The following is a 17,095-nucleotide window of genomic DNA, read 5'->3' as shown; positions in this document are numbered from 1 at the left end:
CCAGACAGCTACAGTACAAACTTTATCTTCTTTTCTCAACTTTTCATTTTTATTTCTTTGAGCTGGCGTACATGAATGAAAAAAAAAACTAATGAACCTTTTGAAATGAATCATAGCTTGTTCCCTTCAGTATTAAATTCTCTTCTATTTGAACTAACAAAATAGATAAAAAAAATTTTTCAAGATTTTTATACCAAGTTGAAGTGAATTTTTTTTATAGAAAGGCATTTTCTTCTTTAAAACCTCCAAAAAGTTGAAATTTTGGAATTTCTCTCAGTTTTCTTAGTTCATCTAGAATAAAAAATCATGACAATTAGAAATCCATTTGAATTTTTTTGCTTTAGATAATAATTACGAGCTGTATCTTGTACGCCAGTTGGAAACTCCAGCGTTGCAGCGCTCTACTAATTTCTATGTTAAACATTTTTTTCAACTTATTTTAACCAGTACAAAAATTTGTTATACTTTTTAAATGTTCATTAAAAGATAGAAAAAACTTTGCAGTGCTAAATTAAATTTTTCCTTTAACAAAAAAATCGCAAAGAGATGCAATTTTTAGACCTCATAAACCAGGCTCCACCCTTAAAAAACGACCGGAGCTAACAACTATTTTCAATTGAAAAAAATTCTAAAAACTAACTAAACATTATGATGCTTTCCATTTCAATTCAACCGTGCTATTCGGGTCATGTTCTTCGATTTCGATGAAACTTAAATATGTTGCTCTCTGGTCAAAATAATGAGACCCGTATTTTTTTGTTCGCCCGAAAAAAATTTTTTTCAAGCTTTATCGGCAATTTTGTTTTTCGGCTCAAAATCGATTTTTTTTTAATAATGTAAGAATTTTTTTTTTAAATGCTAATAACTTAGTCAAAAATAAACCGATTTTAATAATTTTGGGTTCAAAATGATTGTCATTACTTACACGAGCGATTTCATGTAGAAACAATTGCAAAAAAGTAGTTGAAAATTTTTTAGTTTGCAAAAAACAAAAAGTGCGATACAGGTTTTTTACTCAAAAATTCATTACTCAATAACAACTCATTTTAGCTACTGGGCATTCAGCTTAATTGAAGTTTGAGGTGTCCTCTTGATTTGGAAAAAGTTATAAAAAAAAACAAAAATACACTTTTTGAAATATTGAATTTCGAAAAAATTTCAATTTTTTTTCTTTTTTGCTAAATAAAAAATTTTCAACTACTTTTGTGCAATTGTTTCTACATGAAGTCGCTCGTGTAAGTAATTACGATCATTTTGAACCCAAAATTATTAAAATCGGTTCATATTTGACTAAGTTATGGGCGTTTAAAAAATTTTTTTTCTTATACAATTAAAAAAAATCGAGTTTGAGCCGAACAACAAAATTGCCGATAACTCTTGAAAAAAATTTTTTTCGGGCGAACAAAAAAATACGTGTCTCATATTTTGACCAGAGAGCAACATATTTAAGTTTCATCGAAATCGAAGAACATGACCCGAATAGCCCGGTTGAATTGAAATGGAAAGCATCTATGCATTTTGCAGCACACATGTATGTGTCTATGTATGTACAATGTCTAATCTAATCTAATGTACATCAAAAAATCGGAAAATATTCGCCAACGCATAATTCTTAAATTTAAATGGCTGCCCATCTAAAGTTTCAGCTTAATATTATCCGTAGTCCAGCGTTTTGTTTGCAGCACCTTCAGTGCATTTTCGCAGTAGAACTGCTCTTCCGATCGCTGTGGCAATGAACTCTTTAGTTGGGTCAAGCGATTTACATCCTTCATTGCCGCGAGTGCATCAATTTCTGCACGTACGCACTTAACACGCTGTGCCAGCTCCAATTTCTCCGCTGAGTTGCTCATTTTCTTTAAAAACATATACAATACGCTTGTGGGAGCTTGCAGCGCGTATAATCGCAATATGGCCAATTCTAATGCGAAACTAATGTGGAATTGCTTTTGTTTCATGGGAAGCCAAGCTGGTACACGCTCGAACACACTTTCCAGATCAGCGTACGCCTGCGCATTTCCACGTTCATTCAAGGTAGTCCACTCAAATTGGGCCGGTGAGATTTGTAGTTCGGCACTCAGTCGAAATGGTGATATGGTGCGCGTTATGTCCTGATCTTTCCAGTTGTTGTGCTTGCGACAGCATTGATACAACACTTCAATGGGTGTGGAATTCATATTCACTGCGTTGTCGAGGCTATTACGCTCTTTTTCTACGAACTCCAGCAACTTTAGTGCAGCCTGAAATTGTTGCAAATAAACGCTGACCACATCCCTGTCACCGCTGTACTCATCGATCAGCAGTTGTAACTTTCGCTTGCGTTGCTGCAAATCGTTGCAAGCCATAGCTACTTTGAATTGTAACAGCGATGCTTCCTGGTGCTTGCCGAAATGTTGTAGCACTTCAATAGCTTCCGTGCCTTGACATTCCTCCAAGTAACTAACATAGTATTGTAACGCCGGTGGTCTTTGTTCGAGAATTTTAAAAAAGTTTGAGCGATTTAGTGTCTTCTTGAGAAATAAAAGCACGCCAATAACGGCATCGCCACCTCCGCACTTCAATACTGCATCCAAGAGTTGTTCTTTTTCGTGCAACGATTTGAACACTTCCAGCGGTGCACACTTGCCAAGCAGAAGTCTAGCTGCCGTTGCTTCCGGGGAGGGATTGTAAAATGTAGTTTGTATTTGCCTGCGTAGCAAACGCAATTCTTCCTCTGGCGCAACGCCTTTTGACACAATACGGTCGTCTAGTGTTTGTTCTTGCAACAGCATCTTCAATGATTCTTCAGAGATTACAGATTTTATAGATAAATTTAGTGCGCTACTGGTGGCACTGTTGTCGAAACTCGCCTCCGAGATAGTGTCGTAATCATTAAGTATATTGGTCACATTCATACTGCTGCCCGCCACCGTTACGCTCCGTGCATCATCTTCATCGTCAAAACTGAATCCTCTGCTGGAGGAAGATTTCCAATAGCTTTCACTATCAAATTGGTCCATATTCTATATTATCCCAGACTTTTATCTTTAAACGAATTTGTTTTTGATCAGCTGTTTTCTGACGGCCAATCGACTGCTGAAGAGAAATGACTTTGCCGCAAAAGGAATAATGCAAATAAAGTCACAGTCGCATGGCATATTCTTACGCCGCTCTCCAAAAACGAATAAAAATAAAACAAAATATGATTAATACAACAAATTTAAGAAAAAAATAACTGTAAACTTGAAAATGTTCTTTTGATTAAATGTTCTTTTCTTTTTCCGTTGTTTATTTTCTCTTCCTCTTCAAAAACACGTCGATGCATCAGAAACCTCGATGTTAACTATTCGATACATCGAAAGAGACCGATACGATTGTAGGTTTTCGATATGTATCGACGTATCGGCTTTTATAAAGGGTTTTTCAATAAGAGCGGGTAGATGTTGAAATGGAATAAAATGGGTTTGCTGTGTGGCACGTAGTGCCGTCCTGCTGGAACCACATGTCGTCTAGGTCCATATGCTTCAATATGGGCCATAAGAAATTAGAAGGGCCACCACGTCTACCGAAAAATGGGCGCAATGCGCGCAACGTTTGCGTTAATGAACACTCATTTTGATAATAAAGTTTGATCATTTGAACGTGCTGTTCAATCGTGTAACTGGCCATGATGATTTGGCTGAAACAACTGAATAATAAACAAAATATTTGACAGATGTCACCAAAACAAAATGGTTGCCACATGGCACCAAAATCGACCCGCGCCAATTGAAAAACCCTTTATTTGCAATACTGGTACTATTTTCTCTGCTTCAAAATGTTTCACAGAAGTGAGTCTCCTAGTTATTGCAGAGAACGGAAATTCCTACTATAATTCATAATTTACGTTCTCTGGTTATTGTACAGAACGTTGCCAAAAGAACTTTAGAGCATATTAACCAATTTATTTGAAATATTCTTGAAATAATTATTTACTTAAAAAATATCTTAAATTGCAATTTCCCATCAGCTCCAAAATATTAAAACAGTTGATGAAATTTCGAAAATTTAGTGCAGTCTAGCTTGCATCCAGTCTTTTTTGTTCTTCTCTTTAGAAGTTTCTTTATTTTTATTTATAATAGGTATTAACGGGCATAATGAGAGCCTTGTACAGTGTTAGATTTATTCGTCGAGAGAGGACTTTACTACTCAATTGCCTACTTAGTCCAAAGTAGCAAGAGAGATGCTCCGCTGGATTTCAAGGCCGATGTTCATGCTGGCTCCTAGATAAATCAAGTCTCATAGCTTAAATAGGAATATTATTTAATTACGTAAAAAGAGGTTGTCTGTAAAGTCGGTTTACTGACGATAGTTTAACGTGATAACGTCATAAGAAAATACTGATTGAATGGTTGCATTTTTCAAAAGAAAATTTTAATTTTATTTGTTTGGTAGATATTTTGTATGGATATAGAGAATGAGTTAACATTAACATAACATAATACAACATAACATAACATAACATAACATAACATAACATAACATAACATAACATAACATAACATAACATAACATAACATAACATAACATAACATAACGTAACGTAACATAACATAACATAACATAACATAACATAACATAACATAACATAACATAACATAACATAACATAACATAACATAACATAACATAACATAACATAACATAACATAACATAACATAACATAACATAACATAACATAACATAACATAACATAACATAACATAACATAACATAACATAACATAACATAACATAACATAACATAACATAACATAACATAACATAACATAACATAACATAACATAACATAACATAACATAACATAACATAACATAACATAACATAACATAACATAACATAACATAACATAACATAACATAACATAACATAACATAACATAACATAACATAACATAACATAACATAACATAACATAACATAACATAACATAACATAACATAACATAACATAACATAACATGACATAACATAACATAACATAACATAACATAACATAACATAACATAACATAACATAACATAACATAACATAACATAACATAACATAACATAACATAACATAACATAACATAACATAACATAACATAACACAACATAACATAACATAACATAACATAACATAACATAACATAACATAACATAACATAACATAACATAACATAACATAACATAACATAACATAACATAACATAACATAACATAACATAACATAACATAACATAACATAACATAACATAACATAACATAACATAACATAACATAACATAACATAACATGACATAACATAACATAACATAACATAACATAACATAACATACTGTTCAAGCAAGGTAACGACGCATGAGCAAGATAACGACGCATTTTTTGGTGCGTGCAGCCGGCTACATAGAATTATAAGACGTTATCACGTCAAAAAATAATAATAACATTAAAACAACAGGTATTATTAAAAAACTTGAGTAGGAGAGAACAAGATGTCGAACGTTGCCGTTCGTTTGCTTTGTTTGCTTTGTCGTTCGTTCCGCGCTTTCGCTTGCAGTTCATTCAAGGTAACGGCAATGAGCAAGGTAACACTAATGAGCAAGGTAACGACACATTTTTTCGTACGTGTAGCCTGTTAAATCGAATTATAAGACGTTATCACGTCAAAAATATAATATAAAATAATTAAAAATACACTTAGATAGATAGAGCCCGGGATCGAATAAATACACTGAAGGGCTGGTACAAGCAAAACGAAAATAATAGCAAAATAAAATAATAAAACAGTTGGAAATAGGAAACGTAAACTTGGGTTTAGAGGATGACTACCAACAGTGACTTCCTACGTTCGTATTTGTCCGCTTCAAGCTACTGATGAATTTCGCCAGGCGTGTGATATGTAAACCCGCAATAGTCGCAAGTGTAGCAAAAAAGTGAGAGCCCATATGTCGTAGCCCGACGAGAGTAGGATAGCTGGGATGAAGGTGCTGCGGTGATTCCACCTCATTATCTATACAGCTTCAGCAGACTTCAAAAGACTTCAATCTCACAGTCTCACAGCATGGACCCCCAGCGAACAATGTCTGGCTTTGTTAGCCTAAGAAGTTCCCTCAAGCGCCACCGACTTACCCGTGGCCAGAAGGATCTCACGACTTTGCACGTTTGCGCACTAGTCCAACGCTCGCTGAGTGGATGCGGGCCCCATTTTTTCCGAAAGTAGACCATTTGTTTCCAAGGAAACCCGAATCATTTGATGAAAAACGCTTTCCACGCATGAATTGTTTTAGGTCTGAAAATAGATAGAAGTCACTAGAGGCCAAATCTAGTGAATACAGTGGATGCTTAAACAGTTCAAAGTTCGATTCATGGATTTTAGCCAGTGTCAAAATGGTCTTGTGAAACTGGGTCTTTGTATATGAGTTTTTTCCTTCTGCTGCTCGAAAAGGTTACAAAAATATTCAAAATTCATTGTTTGACGAGTTTGCAAATAACTCACAAACGAAATTCCTTGATGCCCGTATTTTCTAGGACGATTTTTGGATACGAACACGTTTCGGAGTGAAATAACCAGGTTCACACCACTCTTTAGCTCGTTTTTTGACTTAGGATCTTGATGATATACCTAAGTCTCATCCATAGTGATGAATGGATGCACAAAGTCCAAGAGTGTACCAACATACCAAAAAAAAAGTGCGTGTAGCGTAGTACACATAACAGAAGTGAAACTTTCAAGGCAGACAAAGAAAGAGGGAGAGACCGGAGAGAGAATGAGAGAGAGAGGGAGAGACCCGAGAGAAAGAATATAAATCTAAATAAGATCCCACATTTGCAGAGAATACAAATAGTCAAAATTTACAAAAAAATAATACACTTGGTATATCAACTGAGTATATATAGCGTCTGTCGCCAACGCTTACTGCTACAGCGCGCACAATACGATCTGTCGTATTCTAACTTTACATTACCTTTTCTCGCTCCGATGTATTAGCGTGGCATTAGAGCCGTGTGCACATATAGCGTCTAATGCTATAACGTGCATGGACATGGCACGCGCATGCGCAATACTATCTATCCTATTCTAACAATATGTTGCTCTCTTTCGCTCTACTATAGTAATATGGCGTTAGTGCTGTACATTTACGCGTCACTCTCTTTCTCTCTCTGTTATATTCTAACGCCTTGTATATAATGTATACGTGGTTCTCTCTTGCTCCTATAATACGAGTAACGTCGTACCACTTAGGAGTGGGAGAAAAGACGAAGGACCGCACAAAAGGGAGACGTGAATAGCCTAAAGTGTATCTAAGATATATATAAGGTATAACTCTCTCTCTCTCTCTCCCCCCTTTTCCTCTACGTTACATCTTTTTTCTCTCTCACGGAACGAAAATGCCCAAAACGTTGCATGCCAAGTTTCACTTCAACAAGAAAGGAAATTCTAAATTTCGTCCGGACTGAACTTAATATTATATATAAGAAGTATAACCAGGTACATTGTGGTAAAACTTAATTTGTCTGTCAAACATCAAACGGACCGGTGGAAGTTTAGTCTTAGCATATAAAGAGTGGTGTGGTTTTCATCTGATCTCTAAAATATGTATGTATGATACTAGTCAAAATGAGAGTTTAAATAGGCTCAAAGTTCTTGTTGAATTTTGAAAATTTTTTTACTGAGGTGTGGAGCATTTTCTTCCATTTAAAAGAGGAAGAAGAGAAGACAAATGCTTTATATGGAATAAAATTCTCAACATCGTACCCAAAGAAAATTTTGAAGAATCAATGTGAATTTTGAACAACTACAAACTTACACTCTATTATAGAAATTAAAATTGAATGGGTTATAAAAATGTATACTTAGAAGTTTTCCAAAGACTCTGATAAAAAAGTTGGAAAATTGGAGGACACTTTTTTGAAATTTGTTAAGAATATGGAGCTTTGAGTTATATGGTTTTGTTGTTGAATGAAGTACATATGCTCGGCGGCCGCCGTAGCAGAATGGATGCCTGACTACCATTCGGAATTCAGAGAGAATGTAGGCTCGAATCTCGGTGAAAGACCAAAATGAAGAAAACGTTTTTTCTAATAGCGGTCGCCCCTTGGCAGGCAATGTCAAACCTCCGAATGTATTTTTGCCATGAAAAAGCTCCTCATAAAAAATATCTGCCGTTCGGAGTCAGCTTAAAAGTGTAAGTCCCTCCATTTGTGGAACATCAAGACCCACACCACAAATAGGAGGAGGAGCCAACCACACAAAACGGGTATACGCGCCTATATATATATATACATATATTCGAATGGACTACAAAAATCAATAATTTGAAGTTTTCTAAAGATTCTGGTTAAAAAGTTGGAAATTTCGTAGACAATTTTTTGAAATGTGATAAAAGTATAAAGCTTTGAGTTATATGGTTTTTGTTATAGAATGCACTATGCTCCTACAAAAACATAAGGAATTAATAAAAAAACTTGTTAAAACTTTGTAACTCGTTGCGCTCCTATTATTTTGAACACAGGTGTACATATCTGCCTATAACTATTCCGGTTATTTTTTTATTTAACCATTGCGTAAACGAAATTTAGGGGTTACATACATCTAGCAGCGCCAAAAATGCTGTCTTTAGAAGAGATAACAATAGAAATAAATATAAAAAAATTGTGATCATTGTTTATTAATATAGTACTCAAACTTTATAAAAAAATTTATTTTAATTTTTCTTTACAAAAATTAGTATATACAAAATCACGTGACCCAAAGTACACTGAAAAAAGTTGCTCCACGGTCTGCATCATTTCTCCTTGAAATGTTGGTGGATCTGTAAAAAGTAAAAAAATTCTCGTAAAATAAAATTCTAGTTATAGTGGTCGACCCGGATTTTTGAATTTCGAAAAATTTTGCTTTTACGGCTTTTTAAAAAAAGTATGCGTTTTACGTCATAAATGTCCCATTTCAATTATGTTTCTACAATTTTTTAATAAAAATCTCAAAAATCCGTCCTGTCAGACAATAGAGAAAAAACTTTGGAATATTAAAAAAAAAACACCGCATGAAAAAATATTAAAAACTGTATGAGTTATCATGCAGACCGTGCCGGAAAAAGTATTTGCGAGAAAAACGAGTTTAAGGGATTACATGGGTCCTAAATTTTCAAGTCGATCCGAATAATAGTTTCGGAGATATAGCCGTTGGAAGGTGTGCGCTCTATGCCAATTTTATTGTTACTCAAAACTTTAAACGCGTTTTTCTCGGAACCGTGTTTTCAAAGTCGGTTGTCAAATGTTCTCGAAAACTACTCAACCGATCTTGATGAAATTTTACACAGGTGTTCGAGATACAATTTACTCGTGCTTCGTTCAAGGATTTTTTTTTCAATTACAACTATTTAAAAAAAAAAAAAATTTCAAGCAAATTTGACAGAAATTTTAATTTTTTTGGAAAAAAATGTCAGCCAAAATTCCAAGTTTTACTTTTTTTCTTTCCTTCGTTCAAGCACGAGTTTATGGTCTTAACTAAAACATTTATTTTTGTTTTTTTCATTTTAGATGATCCTGTCAGGAGTTATGCTGACAACGCGGACTCACCTTTTTTTCGAGGGGTCACCGGAAATGACGTCACGATGGAGGAGTTGAAATTTTTTTTTTTTTGAAAATTTCAGAAAATTTTCTTTAAATATGTATCTATAGGGTTTTTCAATAAGGGCGGGTAAATGTTGAAATGGAATAAAATGGCGTTTGCTGTGTGGCACGTAGGGCCGTCCTGCTGGAACCACATGTCGTCTAGGTCCATATGGTTCAATATGGGCCATAAGAAATTAGAAGGGCCACCACGTCTACCGAAAAATGGGCGCAATGCGCGCAACGTTTGCGTTAATGAACACTCATTTTGATAATAAAGTTTTATCATGTGAACGTGCTGTTCAATCGTGTAACTGGCCATGATGATTTGGCATAATAAACAAAAGATTTGACAGATGTCACCAAAACAAAATGGATGCCACAGGGCGCCAAAATCGACCCGCGCCAATTGAAAAACCCCTTATAAGACAGAAAAAAGTTTGAATTAAATAAATAATTTTTTACATAGAAAAAAAAAAAATATTGAAAATAGGCCTTTTTTACCCTGACGAAACCCATGTAACCCCTTAAGCTTTCAATTGGAAACGAAGGACAGCTACCTGTGCGTATCCAACTCTCGTCGGGCAGTTACATTTTCTACCGTAACTTTGTAACGATGGGGAATTTTTACAATCGACTTCCACAGAAATACGCCTAAAACTATAAAGAATGATAATCTGTAATAAAAAAATCGATATTTTGAAAATTCTGGACGTATGTAACGGCGGCCGCCGTAGCCGAATGGGTTGGTGCGTGATCACCATTCGGAATTCACTGAGAGGTCGTTGGTTCGAATCTCAGTGAAAACACCAAAATTAAGGAAAACTATTTTTCTAATAGCGGTCGCCCCTCGGCAGGCAATGGCAAACCTTCGAGTGTATTTCTGCCATAAAAAAGCTCCTCATAAAAATATCTGCCGTTCGGAGTCGGCTTGAAACTGTAGGTCCCCCCATTTGTGGAACAACATCAAGACGCACACCACAAATAGGAGGAGGAGCTCGGCGAACCACCTAACAGAAGTGTACGCGCCAATTATTTATTTTGACGTGATAACGTCTTATAATTCGATTTAACAGGCTGCACGCACGAAAAAATGTGTCGTTACCTTGCTCATTAGTGTTACCTTGCTCATTGCCGTTACCTTGCTCATGTGTCGTTACCTTGCTCATTACCGTTACCTTGAATGAACGGAACGAATGACAAAGCAAACAAAGCAAACGAACGGCAACGTTCGACATCTTGCTCTCTCCTACTTATATATGTATGTATATGCGCATGTGTACATATATAATATAAATTCACGTATTTGTATTTGCATATGCCTTCGTATTGATTATTATTAATTTGATTTACTTGAAGAATTTAAAATAAAACCAAGTTTGTTAATAATACCTGTTGTTTTAATGTTATTATTATTTTTTGACGTGATAACGTCTAATAATTCTATGTAGCCGGCTGCATGCACCAAAAAATGCGTCGTTATCTTGTTCATGCGTCGTTACCTTGCTTGAACAGCATGTTATGTTATGTTATGTTATGTTATGTTATGTTATGTTATGTTATGTTATGTTATGTTATGTTATGTTATGTTATGTTATGTTATGTTATGTTATGTTATGTTATGTTATGTTATGTTATGTTATGTTATGTTATGTTATGTTATGTTATGTTATGTTATGTTATGTTATGTTATGTTATGTTATGTTATGTTATGTTATGTTATGTTATGTTATGTTATGTTATGTTATGTTATGTTATGTTATGTTATGTTATGTTATGTTATGTCATGTTATGTTATGTTATGTTATGTTATGTTTTGTTATGTTATGTTATGTTATGTTATGTTATGTTATGTTATGTTATGTTATGTTATGTTATGTCATGTTATGTTATGTTATGTTATGTTATGTTATGTTATGTTATGTTATGTTATGTTATGTTATGTTATGTTATGTTATGTTATGTTAAAGTATATTATGTTATGCTAATGTTAACTCATTCTCTATATCCATACAAAATATCTATCAAACAAATAAAATTAAAATTTTCTTTTGAAAAATGCAACCATTCAATCAATATTTTCTTATGACGTTATCACGTTAAACTATCGTCAGTAAATCGACTTTACAGACATCCTCTTTTTTATTTATTTTTTTATTTATGTAACTCCTTGTGTACACTAGTGCGTGAGGGTATAATAAATAGAAAGCCGTTTTCTGTTTCTTACAACAAAAAGGAGAAACCGCAAGAAAACCGTTTCAGTGTAAATGCATAATGAACGGGCAGTTTGCTTTTCAGTGTCATTTTCCTTTCAACCAGAATATAATAGTAGGCCGTTGGGCGTCAGTGGTTCTGTCTATTTTAAACTTTCCTCTTATTCTAATTAAATATTTGCAACCATGTCTGCTTTAACCACATTGGAAATTAATGGTGAAGCAGTCCCTATTAAGTGCCTCCAAATTGGTTAGTATAAAATAGGTTTTAAATCTACAAATACTATAAATGTATTTTTAATTGTGTATTTGCTTTTAGATCCCGTTAACGATGAATATAGATTTTACTTGATGGAACGCCAGGCAGAAAAATCTAGGCAATCAGTGGCACCAGTTGGTTACGACCCTGTGCTTAACTCAGGTATTATACGATTCAAATCGTTTAGATGAAATATCTAAAAAAAAAATTTTGTATTTGCTTCCGCTAAAGATGTAGAAGACCTAGGGGGATGCTTGGGCATGTCTTACGGTAAATAATATAATTACGTTTTATTTGATTGCAAATGTTTCCATTTTTTAAGACAGACGCATTTAATTTATGATATATAGATCCCACAGAGCCTGACGACATAGAATTTTACTCTGACGACGACGAGAGTATCGCCGATTCTGAAGACGATCTTCATGACTCGGAAAATTGTAATGAAATTGGTAATGCAATTCTAATAATTCAACTATAATAACTTTTCTATATTTATTTTTACCGATGCTTTTATTTGCAGATTGTGATTATACAAGATGCAGCAAGGATTTTCATAATAGAATCGTCCTAAATCACGCTCGCGGTCTGCTGAGCTACACACTACAATATCGAAATGATCTCAAAGGACTAGTAAATAAACAAAAATCTCTTCTTTAATGAACAACCTCCCCTCCCCCCTCCCCAAAAAAAAAAAAAAAAATATATATATATATATATGCAAGTCGTGGGCACATTGGAAGTAGTTTTCCAAGAAGATGTAAAATTTTGCAAAAATTTCGTTTCTGAATGTAGTTCATTGTGCATATAAATGTTTTATGTTCTCCTCATAGTAAACTGGTTACTCAAATTAACTGAACTAAAGGCATAACTTTCTTTTCTCTATTAATTTTAAATATTTCATGGCAGCCTCACGTTTTTCACGAAAGCTGATGGCTTTCAATTATGTTGATGTGCGTAAAATGTTGTCCTCGTCTTTTATGTTTTAACATTTCTTGCAAATTTTAATTTGCTGATTATTGTTTTTGGTCTTGTAAAACTTTGTGTCGTGGAGCCATAATGAAAGTATTGGCGGCGCATATATTTATAACAAAAAAAAGACAGATTTTCTTGTTCTTCTGAAAGAAAATTATATACTTCGCTAAGTATAAAGAGATTTATGCTGCTTGTGCTATATTTTTTTAAATTAAATGGCATTAATAAAAATAGATGCTATAGAAATAATAAAAATAATCTTAATGCCTATTGAAGCAGAAGAGTGTTTTAATAGAACAAATCGTCGTTGTAGATGGTGGGTGTGATCACAACTTCCAGGTCGGAATCAGAACAAATTTTGGATTTATTTATTTTATATTAAGTGCGCAACTAAGTTCCCGCTGTTTGTCAATAGATGCCGTCAGCAGTGTGTGCTAGTCGATTCTAACATAACCTAAACATCATAAACCAAGCTTAGACAAATGGTAAATAAACTGCTTCGACACATTAGCGATTTTGTTTTGGTATCAGATACTTTTGGTTTAGTGAAAATGTCTGATTTTGTGCCGAATGATTATTCGATTATTCATTTGCCGGAAGTGTTGATTTTCTTCTTTCATCCGAAAAAAACGTTCAGCCGCTGCATCGAGAGCTACAAAAAGTTCATGGAGATGCTGCTTTAAGGGGTAACACCACTGTACACGCGTAAAATAAACACGATTTTTAAAGAATTTTTTGTATAGAAGGAAAGGGAAAACAATCATTCTGATTTGGGAAGTTATTACTTATATACTAAAATACAAAACTACAAAGTTTGATCGAAAAATTTTACAAAATGGCGGCATAGGAGACAGTTTTGTAATGTGGTTTCTCTTGAAAGAGCTCCGCGGCACGCAGCACAGAGGGTGCAAATTTTAATCTGGAACAAAGAAACATTTTTTTTCTTAATCTAGATAAGAATAGCTAGAGAAACACGTAGGGGATTTAAAAAATATTTATTTTTGTGGCATTAGCAAGCATTTGAAGGAAAAACTCTATTTTGGACTAAAAAAACGGCACTTAAATAATTATAACAATCGTTTAAATTAATCTATCGAAAATCCACTACGCTCTTCTCTTAAGAAGGTTATTATACAGACGTAGTGAAAAACCTGATTAAAAATATTTAAAATTATTTGAGTTATACTGCGTGCCAGTTTCAGAAAACGTGTTTTGAGAAAAACGCGTTTAAAGTTTGGAAATTTGGAGAAGTCGTTAGGTAGCAGTCACTAACGCTTGGTTAAAAGCTTAAGGGGGTCTTCTAGTCTCGAGGCCCTGAAATGAAGGGATTTTTGGGGATTGATTGTGACAAATCCCGTGAATATTTAAAAAAAAATTTTTTTTTATTTTAAAGGTACATGTCTTGGCTTTTAAAAAATGACTTTGAAAAAAATTAACACCCGCGACCTTGAAATGGCGCTGAAGACGTCCACCTCCAAACGAAACAGGTCTCCATTTTGGTCACGGTTTTTCCACCTGGGTAATCAGAAAGCAAAAATTAGATATGCGTTGTCTTCAGAGTTGCCCTGTTTAAGTTTTCCCGTGACAGATTTTTTTTTTTAAATTTTTTTCAAAAGTTATGCAACAATTTGCAAAAAAAATTTTTTTTTGCTCATTTTTTGAACTTTAAAAGGTTATAAAAATGGAATGAAAAAAAATTTCAAAAATCGTACACGGGGAAACTTAACGGTAAGTTTTCCGAACCTTTTAAGACCAAAACCATTGAAATCGGAGTATAACTACTATGAAAAGTGTGACCAAAATGCTTAAAAAACACGATTTTCGGGGAAACGCGTTTAAAGATAAAGTTTATGATAAAACGGCCGGAGGAGGGTACACTTCGGTGCCCAGAAAAATGTAAAAAAATGCGATTTTCAAAAAATCCTTTCTGTGGCGTATTCTCGCATACACATACAACAAAATTATGCAAAAAAAAAAAATCGATTTTTTTTTCGCTGGAGACCAGAAGACCCCCTTAAAATATTTATGAAATAAACTTCGGTAACGTACAAAACTTTTTGTTCTCTATTTTAAAAGGTTCAAAGAATTTTTTAAGCTTATAAAAAAAAAATCAATTTTTTGAAATTTCTACAGTGGTGTTACCCCTTAAGTGAAACAACTTGCCGAAATTGGTTCCGTCGCTTCAAAGACGGTGATTTCAATGTTGACGACCGTCCGCGTGAAGGAAGGCCAAGAGCCTTCGAAGGCTCTGAATTGGAGGCATTGCTCAATGAGGATCCGTGTCAAACGCAAGAAGAGCTTGTTTCAGTATTAGGAGCCAATCTACTTCCAAACGATTGCATGGTTTGGGAATGATTCAGAAACAGAGGTTTGGGGGACTTTGGTTCCTTATGAGTTAAAACCAAGGGATGTTGAATGTCGTTTTTTCGCCTGTGAACAACTGCTCCAGCGGCAAAAAAGGAAGAGGTTTCTTTATTGCATCGTGACGGGTGATGAAAAATGGATTTATTACAGCAATCCAAAGAAAAGAAAGTCATGGGGACTGCCCGATTATGCTTCTACGTCGTCGCCTCGGCGGAATATTCACGCTACGAAGGTTATGCTATGTATTTGGTGGAACCAAGTTGGTGTTATTTATTATGAACTGTTAAAACCAAGCGAAACCATCACTGGTTGGATCGATATCGACTTCAATTGATGCGATTGAGCCGAGCACTGCGCGAGAAGCGGTCGCAATTCGCGGAGAGGCATGAAAAAGTGATTCTGCAGCATGACAACGCTCGGCCTCATGTTGCTAAACCCGTGAAAACCTACCTGGAAACACTGAAATGAGAAATCCTACCCCACCCGCCATATTCTCCAGATATTGCGCCGTCCGATTATCACCGGTTCTGATCGATGGCACATGGTTTAGCTGACTAGCAGTTCCATTCTTTGAAGACATCAAAAAATGGCTTGAACCGTGGATAGTTTCACCGGGACGGTATACGAGATCTACCAGAAAGATGGGGAAAAGTAGTAGCCCATCGCTGGCAATACTTTGAATGATTCACTTGTAACCATTTTTTTAGAATAAAGTTGTATTTTCATCGAAAAACCAGCGAGAACTTAGTTGCGCGCCTAATATATTATTGCAGAATTGAAACAAAAAATGTGATCGGAATAGAGAAACAAGTTTCCACTTGGTTTTCAACTTCGTAATAGAAAAAATTACCAAAAATTCAAATTGACCAACCCCCCTATTGCAGGCTATACATGGTCCGGCACTCAGGTCCGGCACTCGACGTGTAACCAATTAAAAAGGTCATAAATTTAGTTTGGAAAATTACTTTTATTCAATGCAAAGTAAAAAATGTGTGGAAATAATACAAAATGAAGAATCACTTTACTTTTGCTCGATATGACCACCATTTGCTTTGACTATGGCCTTGAGACGGTTCAGAAACGAATCGCAAGCTGCCTGAATGTGATTTGCAGGTATTTTGGCCCACTCGCAAACAATGGCTTTTTTCAGCACCTCGAGTTTGGTGCATCTTTTAGCTCGGTTCTTGCTCTCCAAACTGGTGCAAAGAGAGTAATCCATCGGATTCGCGTCTGGTGGATTTGAAAGCCATTGTGTGGACGTTATGAAGTTGGGAACGTTCTTTTTTAGCCATTCTTGATTCACTCGAGCTTTGTGAGACGGTGCCGAGTTCTGTTGAACTGCCCATGGTCTGCCACCGAAATGTTTGTCCGCTCGCGGCTTCAAAACAACCTCCATAATTCTTTCTCGATAATATTTCGCTTCTACCTTGACTCATTTACCAGGTTCAATGAAAACATTTGGAGAGCGCCCATCTGCGGTTACAGCGGCCCAAACCATTACCTATGCGGATGCTGCCTTCTGGTGGCAAAATCTCGTATGAACGGTCAGTTAAATAGACCCTATCTTTTTAGGAGTTTACGAATTGCTCAGTTTGAGAAATTTTCTCGTCAACAACAGAAAACACAATGTCCGGAAATGAACTGCTTTCGGTCAAGCGAGGCAACTCCTTCGCTCT

At 35.1% G+C, this 17,095-nt stretch overlaps 2 protein-coding genes across 3 annotated transcripts; one reads left to right on the top strand and one right to left on the bottom strand.

Moving 5' to 3' along the window:
• Positions 1–226: 226 nt before the first annotated feature.
• Positions 227–3,238, bottom strand: LOC129237287 (vacuolar protein sorting-associated protein 16B). The gene has a single exon (XM_054871941.1). The coding sequence runs from the start codon at positions 2,994–2,996 to the stop codon at positions 1,635–1,637; it is 1,362 nt and encodes a 453-aa protein (XP_054727916.1). The 5' UTR covers positions 2,997–3,238; the 3' UTR covers positions 227–1,634.
• An 8,671-nt stretch (positions 3,239–11,909) lies between these two features.
• On the top strand, positions 11,910–13,330 carry LOC129237252 (uncharacterized). Of its 2 annotated transcripts, none has more exons than XM_054871859.1 (5): positions 11,910–12,071; positions 12,141–12,242; positions 12,312–12,350; positions 12,431–12,520; positions 12,604–13,330. In XM_054871859.1, the coding sequence occupies exons 1-5, from the start codon at positions 12,008–12,010 to the stop codon at positions 12,738–12,740; spliced, it is 432 nt and encodes a 143-aa protein (XP_054727834.1). In that variant the 5' UTR covers positions 11,910–12,007; the 3' UTR covers positions 12,741–13,330. The 2 variants fall into 2 exon arrangements, with proteins under 2 accessions (XP_054727834.1, XP_054727824.1); XM_054871849.1 differs by having other exon boundaries at positions 11,914–12,071; positions 12,431–12,532.
• Positions 13,331–17,095: the final 3,765 nt, after the last annotated feature.

Source organism: Anastrepha obliqua, chromosome 1, assembly GCF_027943255.1.
Source record: "Anastrepha obliqua isolate idAnaObli1 chromosome 1, idAnaObli1_1.0, whole genome shotgun sequence".
NCBI lineage: Eukaryota > Metazoa > Arthropoda > Insecta > Diptera > Tephritidae > Anastrepha > Anastrepha obliqua.
This window is presented reverse-complemented; position numbering and strand designations above follow the sequence as displayed.

Excerpts from the sequence above, each read along its gene's own strand:
- LOC129237287 (XM_054871941.1), bottom strand. The coding sequence starts at position 2,996 with ATGGACCAATTTGATAGTGAAAGCTATTGGAAATCTTCCTCCAGCAGA.
- LOC129237252 (XM_054871849.1), top strand. The coding sequence starts at position 12,008 with ATGTCTGCTTTAACCACATTGGAAATTAATGGTGAAGCAGTCCCTATT. Across the intron at positions 12,243-12,311 it reads CGACCCTGTGCTTAACTCAG|ATGTAGAAGACCTAGGGGGA; the intron begins GTATTATACGAT and ends CTTCCGCTAAAG. Across the intron at positions 12,533-12,603 it reads GGAAAATTGTAATGAAATTG|ATTGTGATTATACAAGATGC; the intron begins GTAATGCAATTC and ends TTTTATTTGCAG.